Genomic DNA, 25,308 nt, shown 5'->3' with positions numbered 1-25,308 from the left:
CTGTGTAACACTTTCCATATTCAAAAAGAAAAAGACGGGAACCCAAGAGGCGGTGGCTGCCTGGCACTACAGAAGCTCACAGGGGAGGCACAGAAGCTGGAAAGAGGAGGAAGACCTTCGCGGAACAAGCTGTGCTTGATCCCCGCCCCCATACGCACACCCACACACAAAGCACAACTCACACGCCGCTTCCTGAGCCGGCTCCTTTCCATCAGGCTGGCATCGGCTGGAAAACCACCCTGGCGTTTCCTGCCCCCCCCCCCTCCGCCCAGGGCAGGCAGGGCAGCTGCTAGAAAAAGGGGCAAAGGCAGGCCCACTCAGGGAGGGAGGGAGGAAGGAGGGATCCGGGTTTAGGCGGCAGGTCCTGGGCTTCTAACCTGGCAGGTCCTTGGCTGGTTTAAACGATGCTCGGCTACTTCCTTGGTTCGCCTCGGACGCCGCTGTCGGGTGGCCGGAGGAGAAAAAACACCGAGCCCCGCGGGTGCCAAAGGTCTAATTTTAGAGGAGGCAATCTCCCACACGGCAAAACAAGGCTGGACATGGAAATTGTTCTGGGGGTCAAGAGCTGTGCCTCTGAAGCCACCCAGGCGGTCATCCCCCCTGGGCCCTCCCACCAACGGCCCCCTCCTGCTCACTTGGCTCGGACAGATAGGACTTCAAGGCCGCTGGTGGGTCTTTCCAGGCGCTTTGCCCTGCCGAGACACGTCTGGTTTGGAGACAGAGAGCAGCCCCCTCCCCTCCTGGATGCCTTCTGACTCCAGAGGAGGCAACTACAACAACTTTACGACCTGTGGACTTCAACTCCCAAAATTCCTGAGCCAGCACGGGAGAAATTCATAGGCAACATTCTCCAAATTAAGAACTTAAAAACTTAATTCGTTCCGTGACCAGGTTCTTAAGTAGAAATGTTCTTAAGTAGAAGCAATTTTTCCCATAGGAAATGTAAAAGCAAATAATGCGTGCAAACCGATTAGGAAAGAAATAAACACTCGGAATTTGGGTGGGGGGAGGAGGAAGAAGAAGAAGAAGAGGAGGACAGTCGTTGCCCAGAGCGAAGGGAGAGTTTCTTTTCTCTGGGTGCAGGCAGAGGTTTATTCCCTCTCCAAGTGTCCAGAGAAAGGAAAACGCTTTGTTCACTCTGGACTGCCAAAGCTTCCATAAGCACCACCAAAAGGCTCCTCTGGCAGCCCAGAAAGCCTGAAATGGCCGGGATTAAAGAGGGGATGACAAGAAACTGACCAGGCCTTCTTGCCGCTCTCAAATTTCCTGGGAAATTTTTCCGGGCTCGGGTTCTTAAGTAGAAAATGGTTCTTAAGTAGAGGCAACAAAATCTTGAACACCTGGTTCTTATCTAGAAAAGTTCTTAAGTAGAGGTACCACTGTATTGTCGGTCTTGAATGAGGAGCCTTCTCGATCAACAGATGAAGTCTATTGCGACACTGCAATAATAACATGCCCAGTGGGGCAGGAGGCCAGGCTGAGGCCATGGGGGTATCCAGGGGCCCTGCTTACCCCCAACCCTCCCACCCACCCCAATCTGTGCTTTTCACTTGCTGGTCTGCTTTTCCTCAACAGTGACTTGGCACTTTGCAGCCCAGAGATAAAACAGAGCTGAGTTTCATTGTTAGCAGGAAAGATTTCCTGCTTCTGAGACGGGCAGATTTTGGCTGTGCAACTTTAGCACGATCTAAGTATTGCCCACAAGATCATATTCTGCAACGTTCTACCTGCCAATGACTACTTCAGCTTCAATCGCAACAACACAACAGATTCAAACTTAATATTAACCGCTCCAAACTTGACTGTAAAAAATATGACTTCAGCAACCAAGTTGTTGAAGCGTGGAACTCTTGACTCAGTAGTGTCAAACCCTAACCCCCAACATTTTTCCCTTACACTATCCACGATTGACCTCTCCAGGTTCCTTAGAGGTCAGTAAGGGGTGTGCATAAGTGCACCAGTGTGCCTTCCGTCCCCTGTCCAATTGTTTCTCCTTTATCTCCTTTATCTTTTCTTCCTTTCAAATATGTTCACCTACACTTTTATATCTTTTCTTCTATTCTTTTCTTTATTTATATTATTACATATTCTCTTCAATGTGTATTATGTATTGGACAAAATAAATAAAATAAATAAATAAATAAATAAGTTTAGTTCTCCTTCACCAAGAGCCTGGTGGTGCCAGGTAAACACGTAAAATTGCATTTTATTTCACATGAAGTTCATATCTTGCACTTTAGCTAGAAACCCCTCTGAACAGCTGGAAACAATCCAGCAACAGAGGTTCTCTTCTGGGCCTCTGGCCAGGAGCCGGAAGGGAGAGGAGGAAGGGCCGCTCTTCCCCATCGGACCCTCGGCCGAAACAGGCCGAACCTGTTGGCTGGGCACAGGAGACATTGGCCTCGGGGCACTCCGAATGTGGCCTGAGCAGGCGGGATGCTCCATGGACAAGCCTTCTTGCCACATGCTTCCCTCCAGGGCCACACATTCCTTCTGCAACACAGAAACTGCTGGAAGCGTCGGAGAAACAGGAATAACCATCACATTCCGGAGCAGAAAATGCAGAAATCCTGCACTTGCAACAGAAACATAGAAAGATAGAAGATTGACAGCAGAAAAAGACCTCCTGGTCCATCTAGTCTGCCCTTATACTATTTCCTGTATTATATCTTAGGGTGCATCTATGTTTATCCCAGGCATGTTTAAATTCAGTTCTCTGGATTTGCCAACCACGTCTGCTGGAAGTTTGTTCCAAGCATCTACTACTCTTTCAGTCAAATAGTATTTTCTCACGTTGCTTCCGATCTTTCTGCCTTTGGGAAACACAAGGGGGGAAGGAGAGGTCCCATCTCCATAGAAACGTAGAAAATTGATGGCAGAAAAAGACCTCCTGGTCCATCTAGTCTGCCCTTATACTATTTCCTGTATTATATTTTAGGGTGGATCTATGTTTATCCCAGGCATGTTTAAATTCAGTTCCTGTGGATTTGCCAACCACGTCTGCTGGAAGTTTCTTCCAAGCATCTACTCCTCTTTCAGTCAAATAATATTTTCTCATGTTGCTTCTGATCTTTCCCCCAACTAACCTCAGATTGTGCCTCCTTGTTCTTGTGTTCACTTTCCTATTGAAAACAGATCCCTCCTGAACCTTATTTAACCCTTTAACGTATTTAAATGTTTCGATTATGTCCCCCCTTTCCCTTCTGTCCTCCAGACTATACAGATTGAGTTCATGAAGTCTTTCCTGATACGTTTTATGCTTAAGACCTTCCACCATTCTTGTAGCCCGTCTTTGAACCCGTTCAATTCTGTCAATATCTTTTTGTAGGTGAGGTCTCCAGAACTGGACACTGTGTTATTCCAAATGGGGTCTCACCAGCGCTCTATACAGCAGGATCACAATCTCCCTCTTCCTGCTTGTAACAGATACGATCTCGGCCTCCTTGACTCCACGCTCTCCCGTCCTCCTCGTTGTCCCTTTACACTGCAGCCTCTTTGATCGCCGCTGTCTCTCAAATGGGGAGCCGTAACACCAAATTAGGTTGTTTCAAAATGTAATTAACTTTTTTCTCAGACAGTTGCTAACTGAACCAGCTGCATATTCATTAACACCAAAACTAAATTAGCACTCACACACAGCTGCAACCAGCCTGCCAACCGCACACCTAAGCATACACACTCGTACAACGTCACGCCAGTCATGAATCTGGGAGCAGCCAAGGGGAAAACCAGCCCCGATCCCCGCCAAGTGGCTCCAGTGAGCCTCCACGAGAGGGCTGGGTGATCTCCGGGGCCACCAAGCCCCCGGCCTCCCCTTCCTGGCATCCTTGACAGACCAGCCAGTCCCAGCAGGCTTCCAGGCTTCCTTGCTGGCTGAAGCCCCAGGAGACCCCGAGAGGGTGGCGGAGCTTTATAGTACTAGCAATAGCATTTTGACTTGTATCCTACTTCACCCACTGCTTTCCTGCCCTATCTAAGCAGTCTAAAGAGGGTCAGCCTCTTGCCCCCAAAAAATCTGGGTCCTCATTTGACCGACCTCGGAAGGATGGACGGCTGAGTCAACCTTGAGCCTGGTCAGATTCGATCTGCCAAACTGCTGACAGCCGGTGAGCAGCAGAAGTAGCTTGCAGGGCTGCACTCTAACCACTGCACCATGGAGGTTTTCATTTGGACGAAGCAACCTTGTTATGCTGGCCCTTCACTAAGAGCCCCTCTAATGAGTTAGCAATGTAAATTCAAACACACACACCATCTCAGAGTAAACAGAAAGTCAGTTTATCAAAAAATAGTGCTGTACGCACACACTTTAAACAGAGAGAAAGTGCTATCCCACAAACCACAAGCCTGGAATGCTGCGAGAGGCAAAAACAAACAGAGCAGATAAAGGCAGCTGTGCAGGCGTCACAGCCACCCCCCCTACAAGAGTCCACAAGATGTACTTAACTGTGAAATATCCAAAAAGTCTTTGTAAGTCCTGGAACAGTCCAAACCAAAAAACACTTGTCTTTCTCCAAATGCATAAACTCCCACATGTGCTCTCTGCAACGCTGGTAATTTATCATCAACCCCATTAACGTAATTGCCCTCAGCAACAGCTGTTCTCCCTTATCTCCGACGATACCTGTGCAGTTGGTCCCTTCTAGCCATGACCCTGCGCATTCCGGCATCTATCCACCGATCCTCCTCCAAGTCTGATGACTCACAAATGAGGTCATTACCTAATGGGCTGGCTGCATCCATCTCTTTATCTGATTCTTCTCCCCCAGCGTCTGACCTTGGGCAGTGGAACTTCACTGTCAGAAGCTGATGGCAGTAAGACAAGTCTCTGGGAACCTGAGGATTCTCCTAAATCAACATCCAAATTCCCCGTTGCAGGAGCTGGCCCAGAGCCAACCACAACAAACCCGAGCCCTAATGAGACCCGCTGATCCGATTCATCCCTTCATCGGTTTATATGAGGACTGCCCTTCCCACCCCATGCAACATGGAACCCAAACTGCCAAGCGTGACCCCACCACCCCAAAGGCCCCACTCCCCCAGGACCCCCAAGGCCCGCCTCCTCCCCCCCAGTGTCCTCTGAAGGCAGCTCATTAGCCCCCAGGCTCACTCCTGCACAGGGACCAAGGGAAGAGGGGGCCCTGCAGAGGCTGGGGGGGTGTCAGGGGGGGCTGCAACCTCTAACCCGGGGGTATTCTGATTAAGGGGTGGCATACAAATCTAATAAATAATAATAATAATAATAATAATAATAATAATAATAATAATAATCCGCCTCGTTTCAGGGCTGGATCCTTCCCAGGATGCTTTGCAACCTTCTGGGTGGAAGGTGTGAGAGATTATGGGGGGGGGGGGCTGAGAAGGGAGGGGTGCATGGATGGGAACCTCCAAGTGTTGGGAAGTGACAGGCCCATAAGCAGCAGCAGAATCCAGGTGGGGAGAAATCTTTCCAGTCTCTGGCAGTTCCTCTTGCAGCCTCCGGATCCAGTATTTATTCTGGATTAGCCTTAAAAACTCCTTCCTGAAGCTGGCCTTGTTTTTGCTCCCTTGATCTTGCCCAGATCTGTGGTGCTTGGTGGGACGAAGGAGAAACCTGGGAATTCTCCCCGGAGCGGCAGGGCCGTCTGGGATTTTAGGAATTCTCAGCTCCTTTGCTAAATCGTGCGGGGACTCTGGACTGAGTGCAGAAACAAGTAAGAACATGGCCCGATGCTTTTCGGGAAAAGATGATCAAGCAACAAATAAACCCCCCCCCCCCCCCGAGAATCAGCTAAGGTGGCGCAGCAGGTAGAGTGCAGTACTACAGGCCACTAAAGCTGACTGCTAGATCTGCAGGTCAGTGGTTCAAATCTCATCACCGGCTCAAGGTTGACTCAGCCTTCCATCCTTCCGAGGTGGGTCAAGTGAGGACCCGGATTGTGGGGGGCAATAGGCTGGCTCCGTTAAAAAGTGCTATTGCTAACATGTTGTAAGCCGTCCTGAGTCTAAGGAGAATGGTGGCATAAAAAAATTGAATGAATGAATGAATAAATAAACAAATAAATAAATTAGATAGATAGATAGATAGATAGATAGATAGATAGATAGACAGACAGACAGACAGACAGATAGATAGATGATAGATGGATACATGGATGGATGGATGGATGGATGGATGGATAGATAGATAGATAGATAGATAGATAGATAGATAGATAGAGAGAGACAGACAGACAGACAGACAGACAGACAGACATGGATGATGCATGGAAGCAAACAAAGCAATAACCAAAAGCCAAGAGGGCTTTGTCAAAAACAGATCCTGCCAGACTCATCTTCTCGCATTCTTTGACAAAGTGACCAGAAGAATGCTGTCGATATTATTTACTTGGACTTGCTTCTGCCCCCCCCCCTCCCGGGCCCTCATTTGAAGCTTCTCCTTTGGGTGGCTAGAGGAAGTCGCCAGGCGAAGAGAAGGCAGCCCAGGGGGTGCAGCTGTGTAGGTCCACCAGGACTGTGCAAGGTGGCGGTGAGGGGCTGGTGCGGCCCTTTTTCTCCCAGAAGAGGCCCAGCCTTGGGTGGGCGGCCGTGGCTGTTATCTCTCTGCACTGCACTGCAGAAAGGGACGGAGGCTTATCTCTCGCTCCAGGACCCCTGGAGTAAAGGGGGGGGGTAGAAATGGGATTTCTAAGGGGGAGGCTGGGCCAGAGCCACCCCCCTCTCTGCCCTCCCCCAGAATGCCATCACCAACCCTCACTGGGCTTTCCGAAGGAGAATCGATAAACCTTTGGACACAAAGATAATCCAGCCAGCATCCTACATGAGGAGGGGAGCAGAGCTTGGCAGGTTTCTGGCATCGCTGGGGGGCGGGGGGGGGGTTCTGATTTTGGAAAGGATCCATCTGCAGGTCCCACTGCACTTTATAGCCTATATTTGAAGCTCTTAATTGGAGATCCGTAGCAGTGGCACGCCCACACCACAATAAAACAATGCTGACTATATTTAGCCATGCCAGGAAAGAAATGCCGGGTTTTAAAGCCTCCACATTCACAGAGCTTCTGAGAAAAAAATAAAAAACCAGAGGAATAAGAAGAAAACTCTCTTGGTGCCTAACAGGAATGCAGCTGTGATTCTTTGGGAAAGACACGGCCCAGTCAGGATTTAAGGGGGGTGGGCACAGTTGGGAAGATCACACCTTGCTAGCGCTCTTACCCCTTCCCCGAGGTCGTCAGCATCAGGAGGAAGTCCTAACTGAGATTGCTTGCAAGGTACTTGGTATTGTGCAGTCAGGCGGTAGGGAAAGCGAGTAGAAGACTTGGCTGCATAACTAGAGGTATAACAAGCAGGAAGAGGGAGATTGGGATCCCGCTGTATAGAGCGCTGGTGAGACCACATTTGGAATAATACTGTCTTCAGTTCTGGAGACCTCACCTACAAAAAGAAATGGATCAAATTGAACGGGTCCAAAGACGGGCTACAAAAATGGTGGAAAGTTTTAAGCATAAAACTTATCAAGAAAGTGTTCATGAACTCCATCTGTATAGTCTGGACTCTGGAGGACAGAAGGGAAAGGGGGGATACGATCGAAACATTTAAATAAATTAAAGGGTTAAATAAGGTCCAGGAGGGAAGTGTTTTTAATAGGAAAGTAAATGCAAGAACAAGGAGGCACAATCTGAGGTTAGTTGGGGGAAAGATCAAAAGCAACATGAGAAAATATTATTTTACTGAAAGAGTAGTAGATCCTTGGAACAAACTTCCAGCAGACGTGGTTGGTAAATCCACAGTAACTGAATTTAAACATGCCTGGGATAAACATAGATCCATCCTAAGATAAAATACAGGAAATAGTATAAGGGCAGATTAGATGGACCATGAGGTCTTTTTCTGCTGTCAATTTTCTACGTTTCTATGGAGAGGGAACCTCTCCTTCCCCCCTTGTGTTTCCCAAAGATGGAACGATCGGAAGCAACCTGAGAAAATACTATTTGACTGAAAGAGGAATAGATGCTTGGAACAAACTTCCAGCAGATGTGGTTGGTAAATCCACAGGAACTGAATTGAAACATGCCTAGGATAAACATATATCCATCCAAAGATAAAATAGTACAAGAAATAGTATAAGGGCAGACTAGATGGACCAGGAGGTCTTTTTCTGCCATCAATCTTCTAAGTTTCTAAATCCTGCATCTGGGGGCGGATCTGGTTTACGCCACTGGCCCCAGGCAGGACCCTCCTCTCCAGCCGAAAGGTTTGCCATGCCCGCCTAAGCCACAGCGCTGGGAGCCAAGGTAGAAAGACTGCCTTCACCGAAGGACGGTGGGCTAAACAGAGTCACCTGAAGGGCAAAGGAAGGCCCAAAGGTAGCTTTGCAAGCAGCTCAGCTCCGTTGCCACTGGTTTGCAAACACACCCATGCGCGAGAGAGGAATGCACAATGAGAGAGGCCGGTTTGGCTGGGAATGGCTGGGGGGGGAGAGGGAGGGGCAGTCTGCATTTCACCAGGAAGTGAAAACTGGTTTGGTCTCTTGAGAAACAAAGTCAGAAAAATGGAGGAACCTGAGCCCAGCCCACCTCTGGCTCTGGTTCAGTGTGGGCACTAGACTGAAAAAGGTGGCCAGGATATCAATGGTGCCATTCATGCTCCACCTTCACTTCTGGCTCTCTCCCAAGGCTAGCTCTATCCTCAAGAAGGACTGGAAGCCCCGCGGAGTGACGGGATGGAGCAGGGGGGGGGGGCTTTGGACCTGGCCATGAAGGCACCACCGATAGAACGACAAGGCCTCCGATGGGTGATTTGTCTGGATTTCAGTCTTTCTTTTTCCTTTTGCATTTTCAGGTTATTTTTCTTCACTTTCTCAGATGCAAATCGGTGTGCATGCACCTTCCAATATTACAGACAACATACTGTTAATCGGTGATGGCGAAGATATGGCACGGGTGCCACAGGTGGAACTCCGAGCCATATCTGCTGGCACATGAGCCGTTGCCCAAGCTCAGCTCCATCGTGCGTTTGTGTGCCATCCAGCTGATTTTGGGCTCACACAGAGGCTCATTTTGGCTTCCAGAAGGCCTCCAGGAAGATGGGGGAGGGCGTTTTTACCCTCTCCCGGCTCCAAGGAAGCCTTTGGAGGGTGAAAATAATAATAATAATTCATATTTTAGCAGCAGCTAGAATTGCATTTGCACAAAAATGGAAAGAAAAGGAAATTCCAAAAGATGAAGAGATTTTTAGGAAAATTATAGAATGTGCAGAATTGGATATGATGACGAGAAGGTTAAATAATCAAGCGGAATCTGAATTTTTTAAAATTTGGGTAAAAGTGTATAAATGGTGGAATTTGGAAAAAAAAGATTATTGAAGATAACAAAATAAAGTATGAAACAGTAAAATGTATATTTTTGAATACAACTCATAGTGAAATTAAACGAATAACACTATTTCTATTAACCGAGTTTAACTATTTAATCATAATTATATAATCAATAGAAAATGTTTGAAATTTTAGGTTTATTTTTCTTTGTATATTAGTATTGTATACAAACAGATATTTCATCGATAAGTTTACTTTTCTGTATTGATCTAAAATAGAATTAGTTTTTCATTTTTGTATTAGGAAGACTTCTATAATAAGAGGAGCAAGGGTAGCTCCTATATATGTGAAATGTTGTTAGTTCTGTCTGTCTTACATTTAAAAAAAAATCAATAAAAATTATTCAAAAAAAGAAAAAGAAACACAAGCCCACCAGAAGTTGGGAAACAGACTGTTTCCAGCCTCCAGAGGACCTCCGGGAGGGGGGGGGAGCTGTTTTTACCCTCTGCAGGCCTTGAATTATGGGTGTGGGCACTTGCACATGTGCGATATTATTATTATTATTATTATTATTATTATTATTATTATTATTATTATTTTATTATTTATTAGATTTGTATGCCGCCCCTCTCCAAAGACTCGGGGCGGCTCACAACAGCAATAAGTACAGTAAACAATGATACAAATCCAATTAATAAAAGTAGAATTAAAACCCCTTAATATTAAAAGCAATCAATACTACACAGTCATACCATTCTTAAGTGCTATAGTCAGAAGAGAGGGGGGGAGTTATCCCCCCCCCAGTCCTGGCAACATACATTAATTGCACATTTTTAATCTGTTGTTCCGAGATCCACCTCTTATTCTGCCCTTGTCTTAACCAACACCAGTCTGCCCCTCCTGTTCTCCCATCTTTCACTCTCCCCTCTCCTCCTGCCTCCTTCACTCCCCCTTTCCCTCTCTCTCCTTCTCTTCCTCCCCCTCTACTTCCTCTACACCCCTCTTTTACTTTTCACGGTGCCTTCCCTCCTAACTCACTTCCTAATTAGCAGACTGATGCTACATATTCAACCTTAAAGCTACCAATGGCTTTTCCAACAATCTGCATTATTTTTAACATTTTCTCCCAAAAGAAAAAAGAACTACTGTATTTTTCGGTGTATACTTATACTCTGAATGTAGCTGGTTTTTTTTTCTCTCCCAGCCCTAATTAGATGCTAACAATCTTCCCAATTCTTACCTTGCAGATTCTTTCATTGTTTTATTTTTTTTATTTAAAAAGTTTTTATTATACAAACATTAAAAAGCAGATATATAAGGCAATATAGTTATTATTTGTAGGAATATTGTACTTACATTCTAAACTACAGTGGTACCTCGAGATACGAGTTTAATTCGTTCCGGACCTGGGCTCTTAAGTCGAGCAGCTCTTATCTCGAACGACTTTTCCCCATAGGAATTAATGTAAATAATTTTAATTGGTTCCAGCCCTCAAAAAACTCACAAAGTTAGTCTAAATTATGCAGAAAGACATGTTTTTAATGAAGAAATGTACATGTACATATAAATGAATAATGAAGTTTCTTTCACTTAACTTGTAAACTTTCTTAAACTTTTAAATTTACATATGTTCAACTTCTCTGCCACCCAATCCTGTAGGACAGAGGTCCCCAACCCTTTTTGCACCAGGGACCGGCTTTAAGCGATCAAGAGAGGAATGGGTGAATGAATGGACGGAGGGTGGGAAGGAAGGAAGGAAAGAGGGAAGGGACAGGAACAGAGGAAGGAAGCAAGGAAACTTATGAAAGGGGAGAGTAAGAGAGGAATGAGTGAAGGGAGGGAGGGAGGGAAGAAGGTGGGAAGGAGAAAGAAAAGAAGAAATAGAGGAAGGGAAGGTAAAAGAGAGAAAGAAAAAGAGCAAGAAAGAAAGCTGCAAGCACCCCCCTGAGCCCCCCAGGCCGGCTGCAACCTTTTAAAACACACGCGCCGCTTCGCAGCTGTCTCCTGAAGCCGAACGCGGAAGTTAGCGTTTGGCTTCAGGAGACAGCTCCTTGGCGCTTGTATCTCGAATTTGGGCTTGTAAGTAGAACAAAAATATCTCTCCCCTCCCAGCTCTTATCTCGAGTTGCTCTTAAGTAGAGCAGCTCTTATGTCGGGGTTCCACTGTATAAACTGCAAGACTGCCAGTACATCCCCCTCCCAGTTGAACTGTTAACCGCACAGTTCTTTCTTTTTTTATTTCATTATACGGCCTATGACATCAGTGGTTACCAAATGTTTGTTCTGTAATTCAATTAATCTAAAGTCAGATTGCGGATAAGGAAGGAAGAATATTGAGTATAAAAATTAGAATAGGAACCAAAGAAATAGTGCTAATGGAAATAGATGCCACAAACTCAAATCAAAAAGATTATTTCATTGTTACTCTCTGAAAAGAATGTTTTCCAAGCCCTAAGTCTTTGCAGGGTTTTTGTTTCATTGCTCTAACTTGCTCCAAATGTTTCTTTCCAGCCCTAACCAGGTGCTAATGATTTTCCCAGCTCTTGCAAGCTCTTTCATTGTTACTCTCTCCAAATAAGGTTTTTTAAAGCCCTAACCAGGGGATAAAATAATGTGCTGAAGCTGACCAGACTAAGGACGCTAGCCAGATGAATACCTGGTAAGCAGATTCTTTTCCCTATTTTCCTCCCCAAAAACTAAGGTGCGTCTTATATTCTGGTGCGTCTTATACTCCAAAAATGCGGTATTTTTTAAAACATATTTCAAATGACTCCCTCCCTCCTGCCTCCAAGTCAGTGTTGACTCCAGCACTGTTTGGCAAGTCTTCAGAACCAGTTTGCCTCCCTCCCTGGCTGAGAGAGAGGGATTGGCCCCAATTGGCTGCGGGTCTAAGGCAGGACTAGAATTCACGTCTGGAGCTGGAATGGCCATTTTAAGTAAGGCAGTACCTCTACTTAAGTACCTCTACTTAAGAACTTAATTTTTCCATGACCAGGTTCTTAAGTAGAAAAGTTTGTAAGTAGAAGCCATTTTTTCCCATAGGAATCAATGTAAAAGCAAATAATGCATGATGCAAATCCATTAGGAAAGAAATAAAAGCTTGGAATTTGGGTGAGAGGAGGAGGAGGATGAAGAGGAGGAGGACAGTTGCTGCCCAGAGCGAAGGGAGTGTTTCTTTTCTCTGGGTGCTGGCAGAGATTTATTCCCTCTCCAAGTAGCCAGAGAAAGGAAAACGCTCCATTCACTCTGGGCTGCCAAAGCCTCCTTAAGCGCCACTGAAAGGCTCCTCTGGCAGCCCAGAAAAGCCTGAGATGGCCGGGATTAAAGAGGGGATGACAAGAAACTGACCAGGCCTTCTTGCCGCTCTCAAATTTCCTGGGAGAGTTTTCCCAGCTCGGGTTCTCGAGTAGAAAATGGTTCTTAATAAGAGGTAAAAAAATCTTGAACACTTGGTTCTTATCTAGAAAAGTTCTTAAGTAGAGGCGTTCTTAGGCAGAGGTACCACTGTACATTCAATTATTCATAGTCAACATTAATGTGATTTTGGAAAACTCCCCAACATAATTAAATATCTTAGTCTTTCATTTTTATTTTATTCTTTCTTCTTGGTCCCTTTTACCCGAATGCCTGCACTTTGTTGAAAGTAGCATAGAAAAACATCCGTCCAGGGCAGGGATGGAGAACCTTTTAAGCACCAAAGACCCAAACCAGAGCCCGCATCCACCGGACCACCAGAAACCCACATTTGCACCCGGCCAGCTTCTCTTTGGGTTTCCGGTGCTCCATGGAAACGAGCTGGCCAAGGCACATCAGAAACCAGAAGAGCAGCTGGCGACGGCATGCATGCCCAGAGAGAGGGCTCTGTGCACCACCCCTGACAAGCATTCCATAGGTTCGCCATCTGGGTTCAGGGTTAAGGTACTGGGTCATCGATCAGGAGGCTCTGAGTTCTAGTCCTGCCTTAGGCATGAAAGCAGGCTTGGGTGTGTTGGGGCTAAATGTCTGTCTGTCTGTCTGTCTGTCTGTCTGTCTGTCTGTCTGTCTGTCTGTCTGTCTGTCTGCCTGCCTGCCTGCCTGCCTGCCTGCCTGCCTGCCTGCCTGCCTGCCTGCCTATCTATCTATCTATCTCTCTATCTATCTCTCTCTCTATCTCTCTATCTATCTTCTATCTCGATCTATCTATCTATCTCTCTATCTATTATCTATCTATCTATCTATCTATCTATCTATCTATCTTCTCTCTCTCTCTCTCTCTCTCTCTCATCTATCTATTTATCTATCTGTCTGTCTGTCTGTCTGTCTGTCTGTCTGTCTGTCTATCTAATTCAACTTCTATGCCGCCTGATCCCAATGACTTGGGGCGGCTTACAATAAGATATCAATACAAATACAAATGGATATAAAACAAGATTAGTCTCTCTCAGCCAACCCCACCTCGCAAGGATGCCATTGTGGGGAAAACTGGAGGAGGGAGATCGGTTTGGTGCCTCGAGTTAGTTATAAAAATAATAAAGGCAAAATGTAAACAAATGAAATAAGAATAGTAATGGGGAAAAGGTATCAAGAAAACAAGTCTCGTCACTCCAGGTTGACTCGGGATCAGTTCCCAATCCCTTGAGCGAAGCTGGTGAATCCACCGAGATAGAAAATGAGGCTCAGGGCCTGCCAAAGTCTTGGGAGTCCCCCCTCCACCATGAGCAGTAGGGAGGCATCAAAAGAGGCGGGTGATATTTCCCAGCCCTGCAAAACACACACCCAGCAAGCGCCTCCCAGCCCTTTGATCTAGCCGAAAAACTTCCACCTGCTTCCAGGTGTTGCGAAAGAGGCAGAGGCTGACTCAGAAACAGCCAGAAAGTGGGCGGTTCCCTGTTTTTCAATCTGATTACTGACATTCCCACAAAGGATGACACGTAGTCCTCAGTTTACAACCACCTGTTTAGTGACTGTTTGAAGTTACAGCGGCACAGGGAAAAAGTGACCCATGACCCTTTCCCCCCCCCCCCTTGCAATCATTGTAAGACAGGCTACAAAAATGGTGGAAGGTCTTAAGCATAAAACGTATCAGGAAAGACTTAATGAACTCCATCTGTATAGTCTGGAGGACAGAAGGGAAAGGGGTGACATGATAGAAACATTTAAATATGTCAAAGGGTTAAATAAGGTTCAGGAGGGAAGTGTTTTTAATAGGAAAGTGAATGCAAGAACAAGGGGACACAATCTGAGGTTAGTTGGGGGAAAGATCAGAAGCAACGTGAGAAAATATTATTTGACTGAAAGAGTAGTAGATGCTTGGTTCCAGTACACGTGGTTGGTCAATCCATAGTCACTGAATTTAAACATGCCTGGGATAAACATATAGCCATCCTAAGATAAAATACAGGAAATAGTATAAGGGCAGACTAGATGGACCAGGAGGTCTCAGAAGCAACCTGAGAAAATATTATTTGACTGAAAGAGTAGTAGATGCTTGGAACAAACTTCCAGCAGACATGGTTGGTAAATCCAGAGTCACTGAATTTAAACATGCCTGGGATAAACATAGATCCATCCTAAGATAAAATACAGGAAATTGTATAAGGGCAGACTAGATGGACCAGGAGTTCTTTTTCTGCCGTCAATCTTCTCTGTTTCTATTGCAACATCACCAGGGTCACAAGTAACATTTGGACGCTTGGGGACTGACTCACATTTACGACGCTTTTAGTGTCCTGGGATCAAGTAATCCTCTTTTGTGACCTTCTGAGAAGCAAAGGAAAGCCAGATCCACTCAATAACCATGTTACTAACTGAACAGCTGCAGTGATTCACTCTGCCGCCAGGCATGGGGGAACTGAGATACTCTTTCCCCCTAGGCCTTTACAATTTTATGCATGGTATGTCTGTATGTATGTTTGGTTTTACAATAAGGGTTTTTAACTGTTTTAATATTGGATTGTCATATGCTGTTTTACTACTGTTTTTAGCCGCCCCGAGTCTACGGAGAGGGGCGGCATACAAATCCAATAAAATAAAATAAAATAAAATCACTCAGCAACTGTGGCAAGGGAAGTCATAGAAAGGAGCAAGACCCACTTAACAAATGTCTTGCTTAGGAACAGAAACTTTGGGCTCCATTTTAATCATAAACTGAGCATTACCTGCTCACAGGTAATGATTGATTATCTTCAGGACCGTCTTCTGCCTTAAGCACCCCAGCGATCGGCCGGGTCCCACAGAGTCGGCCTTCTCCAGGTCCCGTCAGCCAGACAATGTTGACTGGCGAGGCCTAGGGGAAGGGCCTTCTCTGTGGCGGCCCCAGCCCTCTGGAATGAATTCCCCCCGGAGATACATACCGCCCCTCTCCCTTCTGGTCTTTCGCAATGCTCTGAAGACCCACCTCTGCCAGCAGGCATGGGGGCCGTGAGTGATTGGATGGATGTGTGTGATTGTACATGGGGTTTTAAAATATTTTTAGTAAATTTCCACAATCTTTTATAGTTATTTAGACTTCTTACATATTGTTGGATTTAATGTTGTATGCTGCCTCGAGAAGGGCAGCATAGAAATCTAATAAATAAATAAATAAACTCCCAGAATTCCCCAACCAGGAAAGTTGAAGTCCACACACACCTGGAAGTCGCAAAGGTTGAAAAACACAGATCTAAATTGGCATCCAAAATAATTCTTCAATTCAATTCAATTCAATTTATTAGATTTGTATGCCGCCCCTCTCCGAAGACTCGGGGCGGCTCACAACAACGATAAAAACAATATTACAATGGCACAAATCTAATATTAAACATAACTAAAAACCCTATCATAATTAAAACCAAACAGCACATACATATCAAACCTAAATAATATTGAGCCTGGTGGAAGATGTCTCAAATCCCCCGTGCCTGGCGGTATAGGTGGGTCTTAAGTAGTTTACGAAAGGCAAGGAGGGTGGAGGTAGTTCTAATCTCTGGGGGGAGTTGATTCCAGAGGGCCGGGGCCACACAGAGAAGGCTCTTCCCCTGGGGCCCGCCAGGTGACATTGTTTAGTCGACGGGACCCGGAGAAGGCCAACTCTGTGGGACCTTATCGGCCGCTGGGATTCGTGCGGTTGACTCAAGGTTGGCTCAGCCTTCCATTTTTCCAAGGTCGGTAAAATGAGGACCCAGATTGTTGGGGACAAGAGGCTGACTCTCTGTAAACCGCTTAGAGGGGGGTGGAAAGCACCAGGAAGCGGGATATAAGTCTAAATGCTATTGCTATTGCTGGGCACTGATAACTATAAACCTGCACCCAGGGCTGACTTCTGGGGCCAAAGTCCCTTTTCCTACAACCTGCTAACCACTTTCCAAAATTGGGGTCTCAGCAGAATGCAAAGTGAGGTCAGGGCACATAGAAGTCACGTCTTAAAACCACCCCCACAGCCACACCTGCTTCCTCCGTGGCCTAGGAAGTCCTTACGATGTCAACAACAGGATTCCAGGTAAATTCCTTTTCTAATATATTCACAACAGGCTGTTGTTCTGCTCCTCCCCAGCAAATGGCCCAGTTGCAACCTGTTTGCTTCCTGTTTGCAGAGCAGGCAAAGTTAAACCTCTGCCTGAAAGGAAGGCCACACACCTGGTACTGGGTGGGGCAGGGAGACCTCCGTCTTTGGGAAGCACAAGGGGGGAAAGAGAGGTCCCCTCTCCATAGAAACATAGAAGATTGACGACAGAAAAAGACCTCATGGTCCATCTAATCTGCCCTTATACTATTTCCTGTATTTTATCTTAGGGTGGATCTATGTTTATCCCAGGGATGTTTACATTCAGTTACTGTGGATTTACCAACTACATCTGCTGGAAGTTTGTTCCAAGGATCTACTACTCTTTCAGTAAAATAATATTTTCTTATGTTGCCTTTGATCTTCCCCCAACTAACTTCACATTGTGTCCCCTTGTTCTTGCATTCACTTTCCTATTAAAAACACTTCCCCCCTGAACCTTATTTAACCCTTTGACATATTTAAATGTTCTGATCATGTCCCCATTCTGTCCTCCAGACTATACAGATTGAGTTCATGAAGTCTTTCCTGATACGTTTTATGCTTAAGACCTTCCACCATTTTTGTAGCCCATCTTTGGCTCTGTTCAATTTGATCCATATCTTTGTGTAGGTGAGGCCTCCAGAACTGAACACAGTATTATTCCAAACGGGGTCTCACCAGCACTCTATACAGCAGGATCACAATCTCCCTCTTCCTGCTTGTGATACCTCTCACTATGCAGCCAAGCATTCTACTCGCTTCCCCCCCCCCCCCAATAATTCTTCTCAGGGATCAAGGAGGCCGTTGGCAGGAGGGACGGTCCTGTAAGTAGCAGGGAAAGCTAAAGGTCTGGCTTCAATAGCACAACCACGAGTTCAGATTATACCCCAAACTGCATTGGTCACCTGCACAGCGATGGTAGCCTAAATATCCAAGTCGCAGCCAGGCTACTGCGGGGCAGATGCACCACTAAGGCCCAGCTGCTGTAGCCTAGAGGTGGAGCTCTCACCTCGCAATCAGGAGGTTGTGAGTTTGATCCCAGGTAGAGGCAGGTGTAGGGTCTCCCGCTTGGGCAGGGGGTTGGACTAGATGACCTGCAAGGCCCCTTCCAACCCCATCAATCTGTTAAGCCGAAGGAACCAAGCAAGCAAGCACGGCGGTGTTTGTCTAAAATGGTTCCTAGTCTATCCGTTCAGCTGGAACACTTTTTGATCTGCCATCTGTTTTGGACGATGTCCAAGTTGGCAGAGCTTTCTAGTCATGGACGAGGAACTGGCCCAGGGAGGGGGAAAGTGACTGCAGCTCCACAGAACAGAGACAAAGCCATGGTGCCACCCGCCCCCCCCTCAAATGGAGGGGGATGGGGCTCCTGTCACTTGAGATCCATCAGGCTCTAGGTCAGGGGTCTCCAAGCTTGGCCGCTTTAAGACTTGTGGACTTCAACTCCCAGAGTTCCTCAGCCAGCAAAGCTGGGAGTTAAAGTCCACAGGTAAAGCTGGCTGAGGAACTCTGGGAGTTGAAGTCCACAAGTCTTAAAGCGGCCAAGGTTGGAGACCCCTGGCCCAAGTGACTCCCTGAGATGGCTCACCTGCACATCCCCATCCTGACGCCCCCATGATGAATCTGCAGAGGCGGCACCTGGCCTCTCTTGGCAGAACATCTGGAAAGCTCCACTTCATGAGCTCCCCTCCTTGGACAGAGCAAGGATGATGCCCAAGACTCTGCAGGTGACAACGATCGAGTTACTCCAGGTGGGCTCTGCCTTGCCAGGGCAGCCGGATCCTGGCATGTCCCGAGCTCCTCCCTCCCTCTCTACCCTCCCCACAGATGGGGTCCCCGGCCCCTGGGAGGAGGGCCATCTCCTAGACTGGACCAGCCCCCTCCGCCATGGTCACCCACAGATTCCCTAGCCAGAAAAGAGGCAGATCCTCCTGGGGGGTGGAGGAAACTTCTCAGGGTAGCCCACAAAGGAGCTGGTGCCGATCCAAACCAAACTAACAATGCAAACCCACCTCATGGAGCAGCTACCCAGAGGTGGGGGGGTGTGTGATTTGCTGGGCTGGAGGGAGAAAATGAGCCACCCTCACAGCTGTTCGGGTTTCACACATGCAAAATTACTTGTGGGACCACCTTCTGCCGCATGAGTCAGGTCCCACAGAGTCGGCCTTCTCCAGGTCCCGTCAACTAGACAATGTTGCATGGCAGGGCCAAGGGGAAGAGCCTTCTCTGCAGGGGGCCCGATCCCCCCAGAGATTCAAATCACCTCCCACCCTCCTTGACTTCCACAAGAGTCCGAAGACTCACTTATGTCGCCAGGCTTGGGTGCCATGAGATCTTAGGCCTTCTCTGTGGCGGCCCCGGCCCTCTGGAATCAACTCCCCCCGGAGATTAGGACTGCCCCCACCCTCCTTGCCTTTCGCAAACTCCTGAAAACCCACCTATGTCGCCAGGCATGGGGAAATTGACATACCCCTAGCTGTTATGATTTATGTATGATTTGTCTGGATTGTTTTTATAAGGGGTTTTTTAAATTGTTTTTTAATATTGGATTTGTAGATGTATTGTTTGTTGTGAACCGCTCCGAGTCCTCAAAGAGGGGCGGCATACAAATCTAATAAATTATGATTATGATTATGATTCGATGATAATGATAATGATGATGATGATGATTATTATTATTATTATTAATCTGGCCAATGAATATCATGTGTGGCTTAGGTCTGAGTGTCTATGATTGATTTTTAAAATACAGTATTAGGGATTTTAGGTTAGATTTTTATCTCGTTAATTGGACTTGTCATTGTATATTGCTGTTTTTTATTATATGTTATAAGCCAGGCCCAAGTCTTTGGAGAGGGGTGGGATAGAAATTCAATCCATCCATCCATCAAAGCATCCTGGGGCTACCAGGGACCTCATCCAAGACAGAAAATGCCAACCTCAGTGGGCTCGCTGGGGTCTCCAAAGGAGGGTCCCCTTAACTATCAACTCCAAAAGGCAGGCGAGGACCCTCTGCAGCAGAAATGGAGGGTGCACTTATTGTTGTTTTCCAGCCCCCCCCCCCCCAATACACACCATGCCTTCCATCCAGCAGCTCCACTTTCAGGGTCCAACCTGGTTCTGAAGAGCCGAGAGACGCAGGTATTCGCCTTCCGATGGCCTCCCTCACCTCAAGCCGCCCCCCCCTCCAGCCAAGGCCTGCAAGCCAGGATCCCTAACGGCTGCTACCCAGAAGACCCCTGCCAGGCGCCCCCCTCCCAGCAGAAAAACAGTGACAGGTTATGCCATTGCAGTCCATAATTCCCCAGACGGCCACAATACAGGCCCCCCCTTATTAATCCTTTCTTGGAGTTCTGCCTCTGCCCCCCCCCCTCAACCTCCCCACCCATCCCCCATTCTGCAGGGCCGGAGGGCTGGGACCACCATCTGCCATGCGGGGCCTCCCAGCAGCCGGCCAAGACAGAAGGGATGCTCAGAAGCGAGACCCGCCCCTGGAAACCCTCCCCCAGGACCCTCCCTGCCCCTCGGGGACCCTCTGCAGCCTCCCTCCTCCGGGCTTGGCCTTCAACCACTGACCCCAAGGGGGGGGAGGTCTGCAGCTGGGCTCGGTCCAGAGAGGAGACACTGCCCCCCTCCCCATTTTCTTCCTTAGGGGGAGGGAGGACCTCTGGGGACCGCTCAGCCTCCTCTGCAGGGCCAACGTCCCAAGGGAAGCCCACCAGGGCCTCTGCTACAGGGGGTGGGCAAGTGGAGGGCCGGTTTTGTCTGTGGGGTGGGTGAGAGACGCAGACCCCCCCCTAGATGGGAGGGGTTCACTCTCCAGTCAGGTGGCCCAACTGCTGAGCTGCAGGCCCTGTTGCTAGAGAGGAGCCCCCCCCCCCCTCAACTCCAGGGCGCAGGGATTTGGGGGGGAGGGAGAAAGGATCAAGGAAAATGAAGGAAAAATCCTCCCAGATTTTTGGAGGCCCTCCGCTGCAAAGGGGGGGGGATTGCCTTTTCTTTCCTAACCATGGCAGCCCCCCAAGCCAAGGTGGCCTCTCCTGGACCCCCCCAGCCCTTTGTGGGAAAGCCTGGCCTTGCCCTCTTTGGCCTCTGCCCCCATGAGACCCCTAGCTTGCTTCAGCTGCTGTTTTTGGGGGGAGGGCTTGGAGAGAGACCCTGGAGCTGGGGCTGGGGGGGCACCTGCCAGGCCCGAAGCAGCCTCAGGGAAGGAGGGGGAGCTGAAGGAGCCCCCATGGTCCAGGCAAAACTGCTGCCCCTCCCTCCCACCAGGGCTAGGAGCCTCTAAAGGGGGAGGGGAGAACAACCCCCTCCCCCAGACTTTGGGAAGACCACAGGATTGCCCACCTGCATAGGTGTGGGGTGTATGTGCGTGTATACCTAGAGGTGGGCTGCTAAGATGGAAGGGTGAGGTGTGCTCATGCCCCCCCCAGGCTCTGAGTGCGAGCGGAGCCCAGCTGGCCCAGCTGTGGGTCCGCAGGCAATTTTGCTACCTGCCCAGGTGCAGTGGCAGAACTGGGCTGGACTCCACTCGCACTCAGAGCCCCGGGGGGCATCCCTCCCACCTTAGCAGCCCACCTATGTGTGGGCCTTTCAGGGGAAAAATAATAATAATAATAATAATAATAATAATAATAATAATAATAATAATAGTAATAATGTATTAGATTTGTATGCCGCCCTTCTCCAAAGACTCAGGATGGCTCACAACAATCATAAATAGTCTACAAATCCAATATTTAAAAAATAATTGGAAAACACTTATAGTAAAATAATCAATTCAAACCATACACAAACCAAGATAGTTGGGGAATATGTCAATTTCCCCATGCCTGGCTACAAAGATGAATTTTCAATAACTTACGAAAGGCCCCTGATCTCCGGGGGGGGGGGGGGGGAGTTGATTCCAGAGAGCTGGGGCTGCCACAGAGAAGGCTCTTCTCCTGGGTCCCACCAGACCACATTGTTTAGTCGGGTGTTTCCCAACCTTGGCAACTTGAATATATCTGGACTTCAACTCCCAGAATTCCCAAGCCAGCAATATATTAAAGTTGCCAAGGTTGGGAAACACTGGTTTGTGGGACCCAATGGGCCGCTGGGATTCGTGGGGCAGAAGACGGTCCCGAAGGTATTCTGGTCAGGGGTTTGATTGAAAGCGACGGGACTCCCCTCCCTCCCTCTCCCCCCACCTGCAGAACACCCCACCCCCACCCCAGTGCCGCGGATGCCCGGGGCTCACCTTGGTCGCCATGGAAACAGCTGTCGGTGGCGGGGGCCCTGCCGGCGGGGGGTTCTTCTCCGTCTGCGGGCCAGGGCTGCTGGGCCTTGTCGGCAGGCTGCGGCTGCTGACGGTGGCGCTTGGGGGCCTGCGGGGTGGGCGGGCTGCCGCTGCTGTCCAGCGACTGCTGGGAGGGCGAGCGGCGCGACACGTGGCTCGAGCGGCCCGACGAGAAGTCCTCCTCGCTGGACGTCAGGTTCTCGTTGGAGCTGCAGTCGGGCGTGTAGCCGCCGCCGCCGTCGAAGGCCCGCGGGGAGTAGGAGCGGCGCGGCCAGGTGAGCGGGGGTTCGGTCGCCCCCGCCGGGCCGCCCACGAAGACGCTCTGGTAGGGCTGGAAGGCGGCGGGCGAGGCAGTCCAGGCGGGCCGCCCGGCGCCGTCCAGCAGCAGGTTGTCGCGGAGGAAGCGGGCGTTGAGCTCGGCGTCCTCGTAGTCGGCCCCGTCGTCTGAGGCGGCGTCGGCCGAGCGGCCCCGCGGCGGGCCCGGCAGCTTCTTGCGCGCCTCCAGCTGCATGGCCTGGCTGCCCAGCGCGCTCAGGCGCTCCGAGACGTCGCGGTCGTTGACGCGCACCAGGCCGCGCTCCCGGTGGTACTCCAGGTTGACGTAGAAGGGTTTCTCGGCCGCCGCCTCCCGACCCTCCGCCGGCCTCGAGGACGACGGCGGCGAGGGGGGCGCCTTCCTCCCGCACTCCAGGCCCGGGCGCAGCAGCCCCGTCCCACCGCCGCCGCCGGCCTGCCGCCCGCCCGCCTCCGAGGCCGCCCCGTCCCGCTCCCCTGAGGCGGCTGCTGAGGGGGGGAGGCGGCGGCGACTGCCGGGGTGGGCCGGGCGCGCCCTCCCCGGGGACCCCCCTGCGGCGCCCTCCTCCCGGGGCTTCTCCTCAGGGGCGGCCTCGGCGCTGCCGTCGCTGTGGGCGGAGGGGAGCTTTCGCAGGGCGGGCGGGCGGGCGCGGGCGGGTCGCTCGGGGTCGCCGCCTTCGGGGTCTTCTTCGGGCTCGCGGGCCCCGGCCTGGAAGCCCCAGCGCTGCCGGTCGTAGCTCTTGCGCTCCTTGGCCAGCAGCGTCTGCAGGTAGATCATGCGGAAGCGCTCCTTGTTCACCTCCAGCTCCAGGCGGCGGATGGACGCTTTGCAGCGCTCCAGCTCCGCCTCGATGTCGCCCACCGAGCGCAGCGCCATCGCCGGCGGCTCCGCCTCGTTGAACTGGGCACGCCACGCCTCGGCGAAGCCCACCGGGTCCACCATGGCCGGCGGCCGCCCACCGGCACCGACGCCCCCGCGGGCCGACCAGCCGGACTCAGGGCGGCGCGCACCGGCTCATCTCCGCAGGGCGGCGGCGGCGGGCGGGCTGCTCCGGGGCGGCGGTCCAGACCCGCCTCCAGCTCGCGGGGCCGCCCCGTCGCCCATGCCCGGGCCCGCGCCCCTCCGACAGGCGGGCGGCCGAGCTCCGAGCGGGCGAGAAGAACAAAGAGGCGGCGGCGGCGGGCAAGGCGAGGGGGTCGCGGGGCGGCTGGAGAGAGGGGGGGTCTGCGGCTCCTCCTCCCCGCGCGTCTTCCTGCCTGCGCGCCGCCCACGATCCAGCCGCGCTCAGCCGGGGCAGGAGGCGCGGAACCGGCCTCAGGTGACGCGGCGGCCCGGGTCGGTTCCCTCTGGGGAGTGGCCGGGGGCGGGGCGGGGCCCGGGCGGAGGGAGGGCGGGGCCTTAAAGGGGCGGCGGCTGCAGAGAGGGAGAGGGTGGAAGGGGCGCGTCCTCTGCGCACGTGCAGAGCGCCGGGCTCCCCTTTCCTGCTGTCGGCGCGGCAGAGATTCCGAGGCCCGCTCGGCTCCCTGCAAGGACGCCCCTTGGTGGGTGGGTGGGCGGGCTGCCTAGCTCCCTTTGCCTCCCAAGGCCCCGAGAGGAAGCGCTGCCCGGTCGGGGGCCGTCGGGAGGGATGCCCGCTTCGGGGATCGGCTGGGGGTCCCGAACGAGGGCCGTCCCCCCACCGAAGGGCCTCCCTTCCTTCTGGAACCCCACCCGGAGAAGGGAAGCGTCGGGAAAGCCCTGAGGCCCCTCCGCCGTTGGCAGAACCACGATCCCCCTCCCCCGTGACTCGGGGCAGGAGAAGACAATGGGGGCTCTCCGGTGACACGTGGACTTCAACTCCCAGAATCCTTCAGCTGGCAGAAGCGGCTCCGGAATTCTGGGCGTTGAAGTCCCCAAGTGGTAGGAGAGCTCCCTTGTCCTTTCCCTGGGTGGCCAGGGAGGAAACGAGGAAGGGCTGCTGGAAGGGACCAAAGGAAGCCCCTCCGTTCCCGCCCCCTAACTCCTGCAGAAATTGGGAGCCCCATCTTCCATTTGAGGAGAGACTGAATGTGGGAAACAAAACAGGAAGACTGGTCAATGTTGGCCCTGGAGGGCGAAGGAGGGTCCCTTGACAACATCTGGGCAGCTCAACCGGAGGAGCTCCAGAAAGGCCCGTCTTGCCATGAGATTCCTCCTCAGAATCTGGGCCCAAACTGCTTTCCAGGGCTTGACATCATCTGCCCCAGAACCTCCCTTTGTGAAAATGGCCAAGTCTTTGGTGATGGGTCTATACCAGAACGGGGCAGAAGGGACCTTGGAGGCCTTCTAGTCCAGCCCTCTGCTGGCTTCACTCTGACACCTGCTCAAACGGGAGATCCTCTCATGTCAGACCAAGGGTTCTCTAGCCTCCTCTTAAAAACTTCACTCAACTCACTCACTCCAATGCACTGTTGGAGCATTCACAACTTCTGGAGGCGAATGGTTCCAATGATGGTCCTGTTAAGAAATTTCTCTTTAGTTGCAGGTTGCTTCTCTCCTAGAGGAGTTTCCACTCTCGGCCTCTTGTCCTGCTTTAGAGAATAACTTGGCTCCCTCTTCTTTGTGGCAGCCCCTGAGATACGGGAACACTGCTGTCCTATCGCCTTATGCTCATTAAATTGGACATACCCAATTCTAGCAAGTTCTACATATGTTTTAGTCTCCACGCCCCCAAGTCTTCTGGAGAAGGGTAGCCTATAAATCCAATAATAGATAAATAAATAAACATAATCTTTAAAGGTGCAAAAAAGGGCAACAAGAAGGATCAAGGAAATGGAGCGCCTCCCTTATGAAACCAGGTTGCAACGCCTTGGTCTCTTCAGCCTTGAAAGACGGCGTTTAAGGGGTGACTTGATCGAAGTGTATAAAATCATGCATGGGATAGAAAAGGTGGATAGAGAAAAATTATTTTCTCTATCACACAATAC

The 25,308-nt window shown here is 50.2% G+C and overlaps 1 protein-coding gene across 1 annotated transcript in view; it reads right to left on the bottom strand.

Annotated features, from left to right (window-relative positions):
• BCR (BCR activator of RhoGEF and GTPase) overlaps positions 1 to 23,374 on the bottom strand; it is a 98,252-nt gene extending 74,878 nt beyond the window's left edge. The window contains exon 1 of the mRNA XM_070762469.1: positions 22,030 to 23,374. Coding sequence (XP_070618570.1) covers positions 22,030 to 23,305 — 1,276 coding nt within the window. The 5' untranslated portion in view covers positions 23,306 to 23,374. The remainder of the gene's footprint in view (positions 1 to 22,029) is intronic.
• Between the last annotated feature and the right edge of the window lie 1,934 nt (positions 23,375 to 25,308).

This window comes from Erythrolamprus reginae, chromosome 10 (genome assembly GCF_031021105.1).
Source record: "Erythrolamprus reginae isolate rEryReg1 chromosome 10, rEryReg1.hap1, whole genome shotgun sequence".
Lineage (NCBI taxonomy): Eukaryota > Metazoa > Chordata > Lepidosauria > Squamata > Dipsadidae > Erythrolamprus > Erythrolamprus reginae.
Note: the sequence above shows the minus strand (reverse complement) of the source record. Positions and strands in the feature narration are given on the sequence as shown.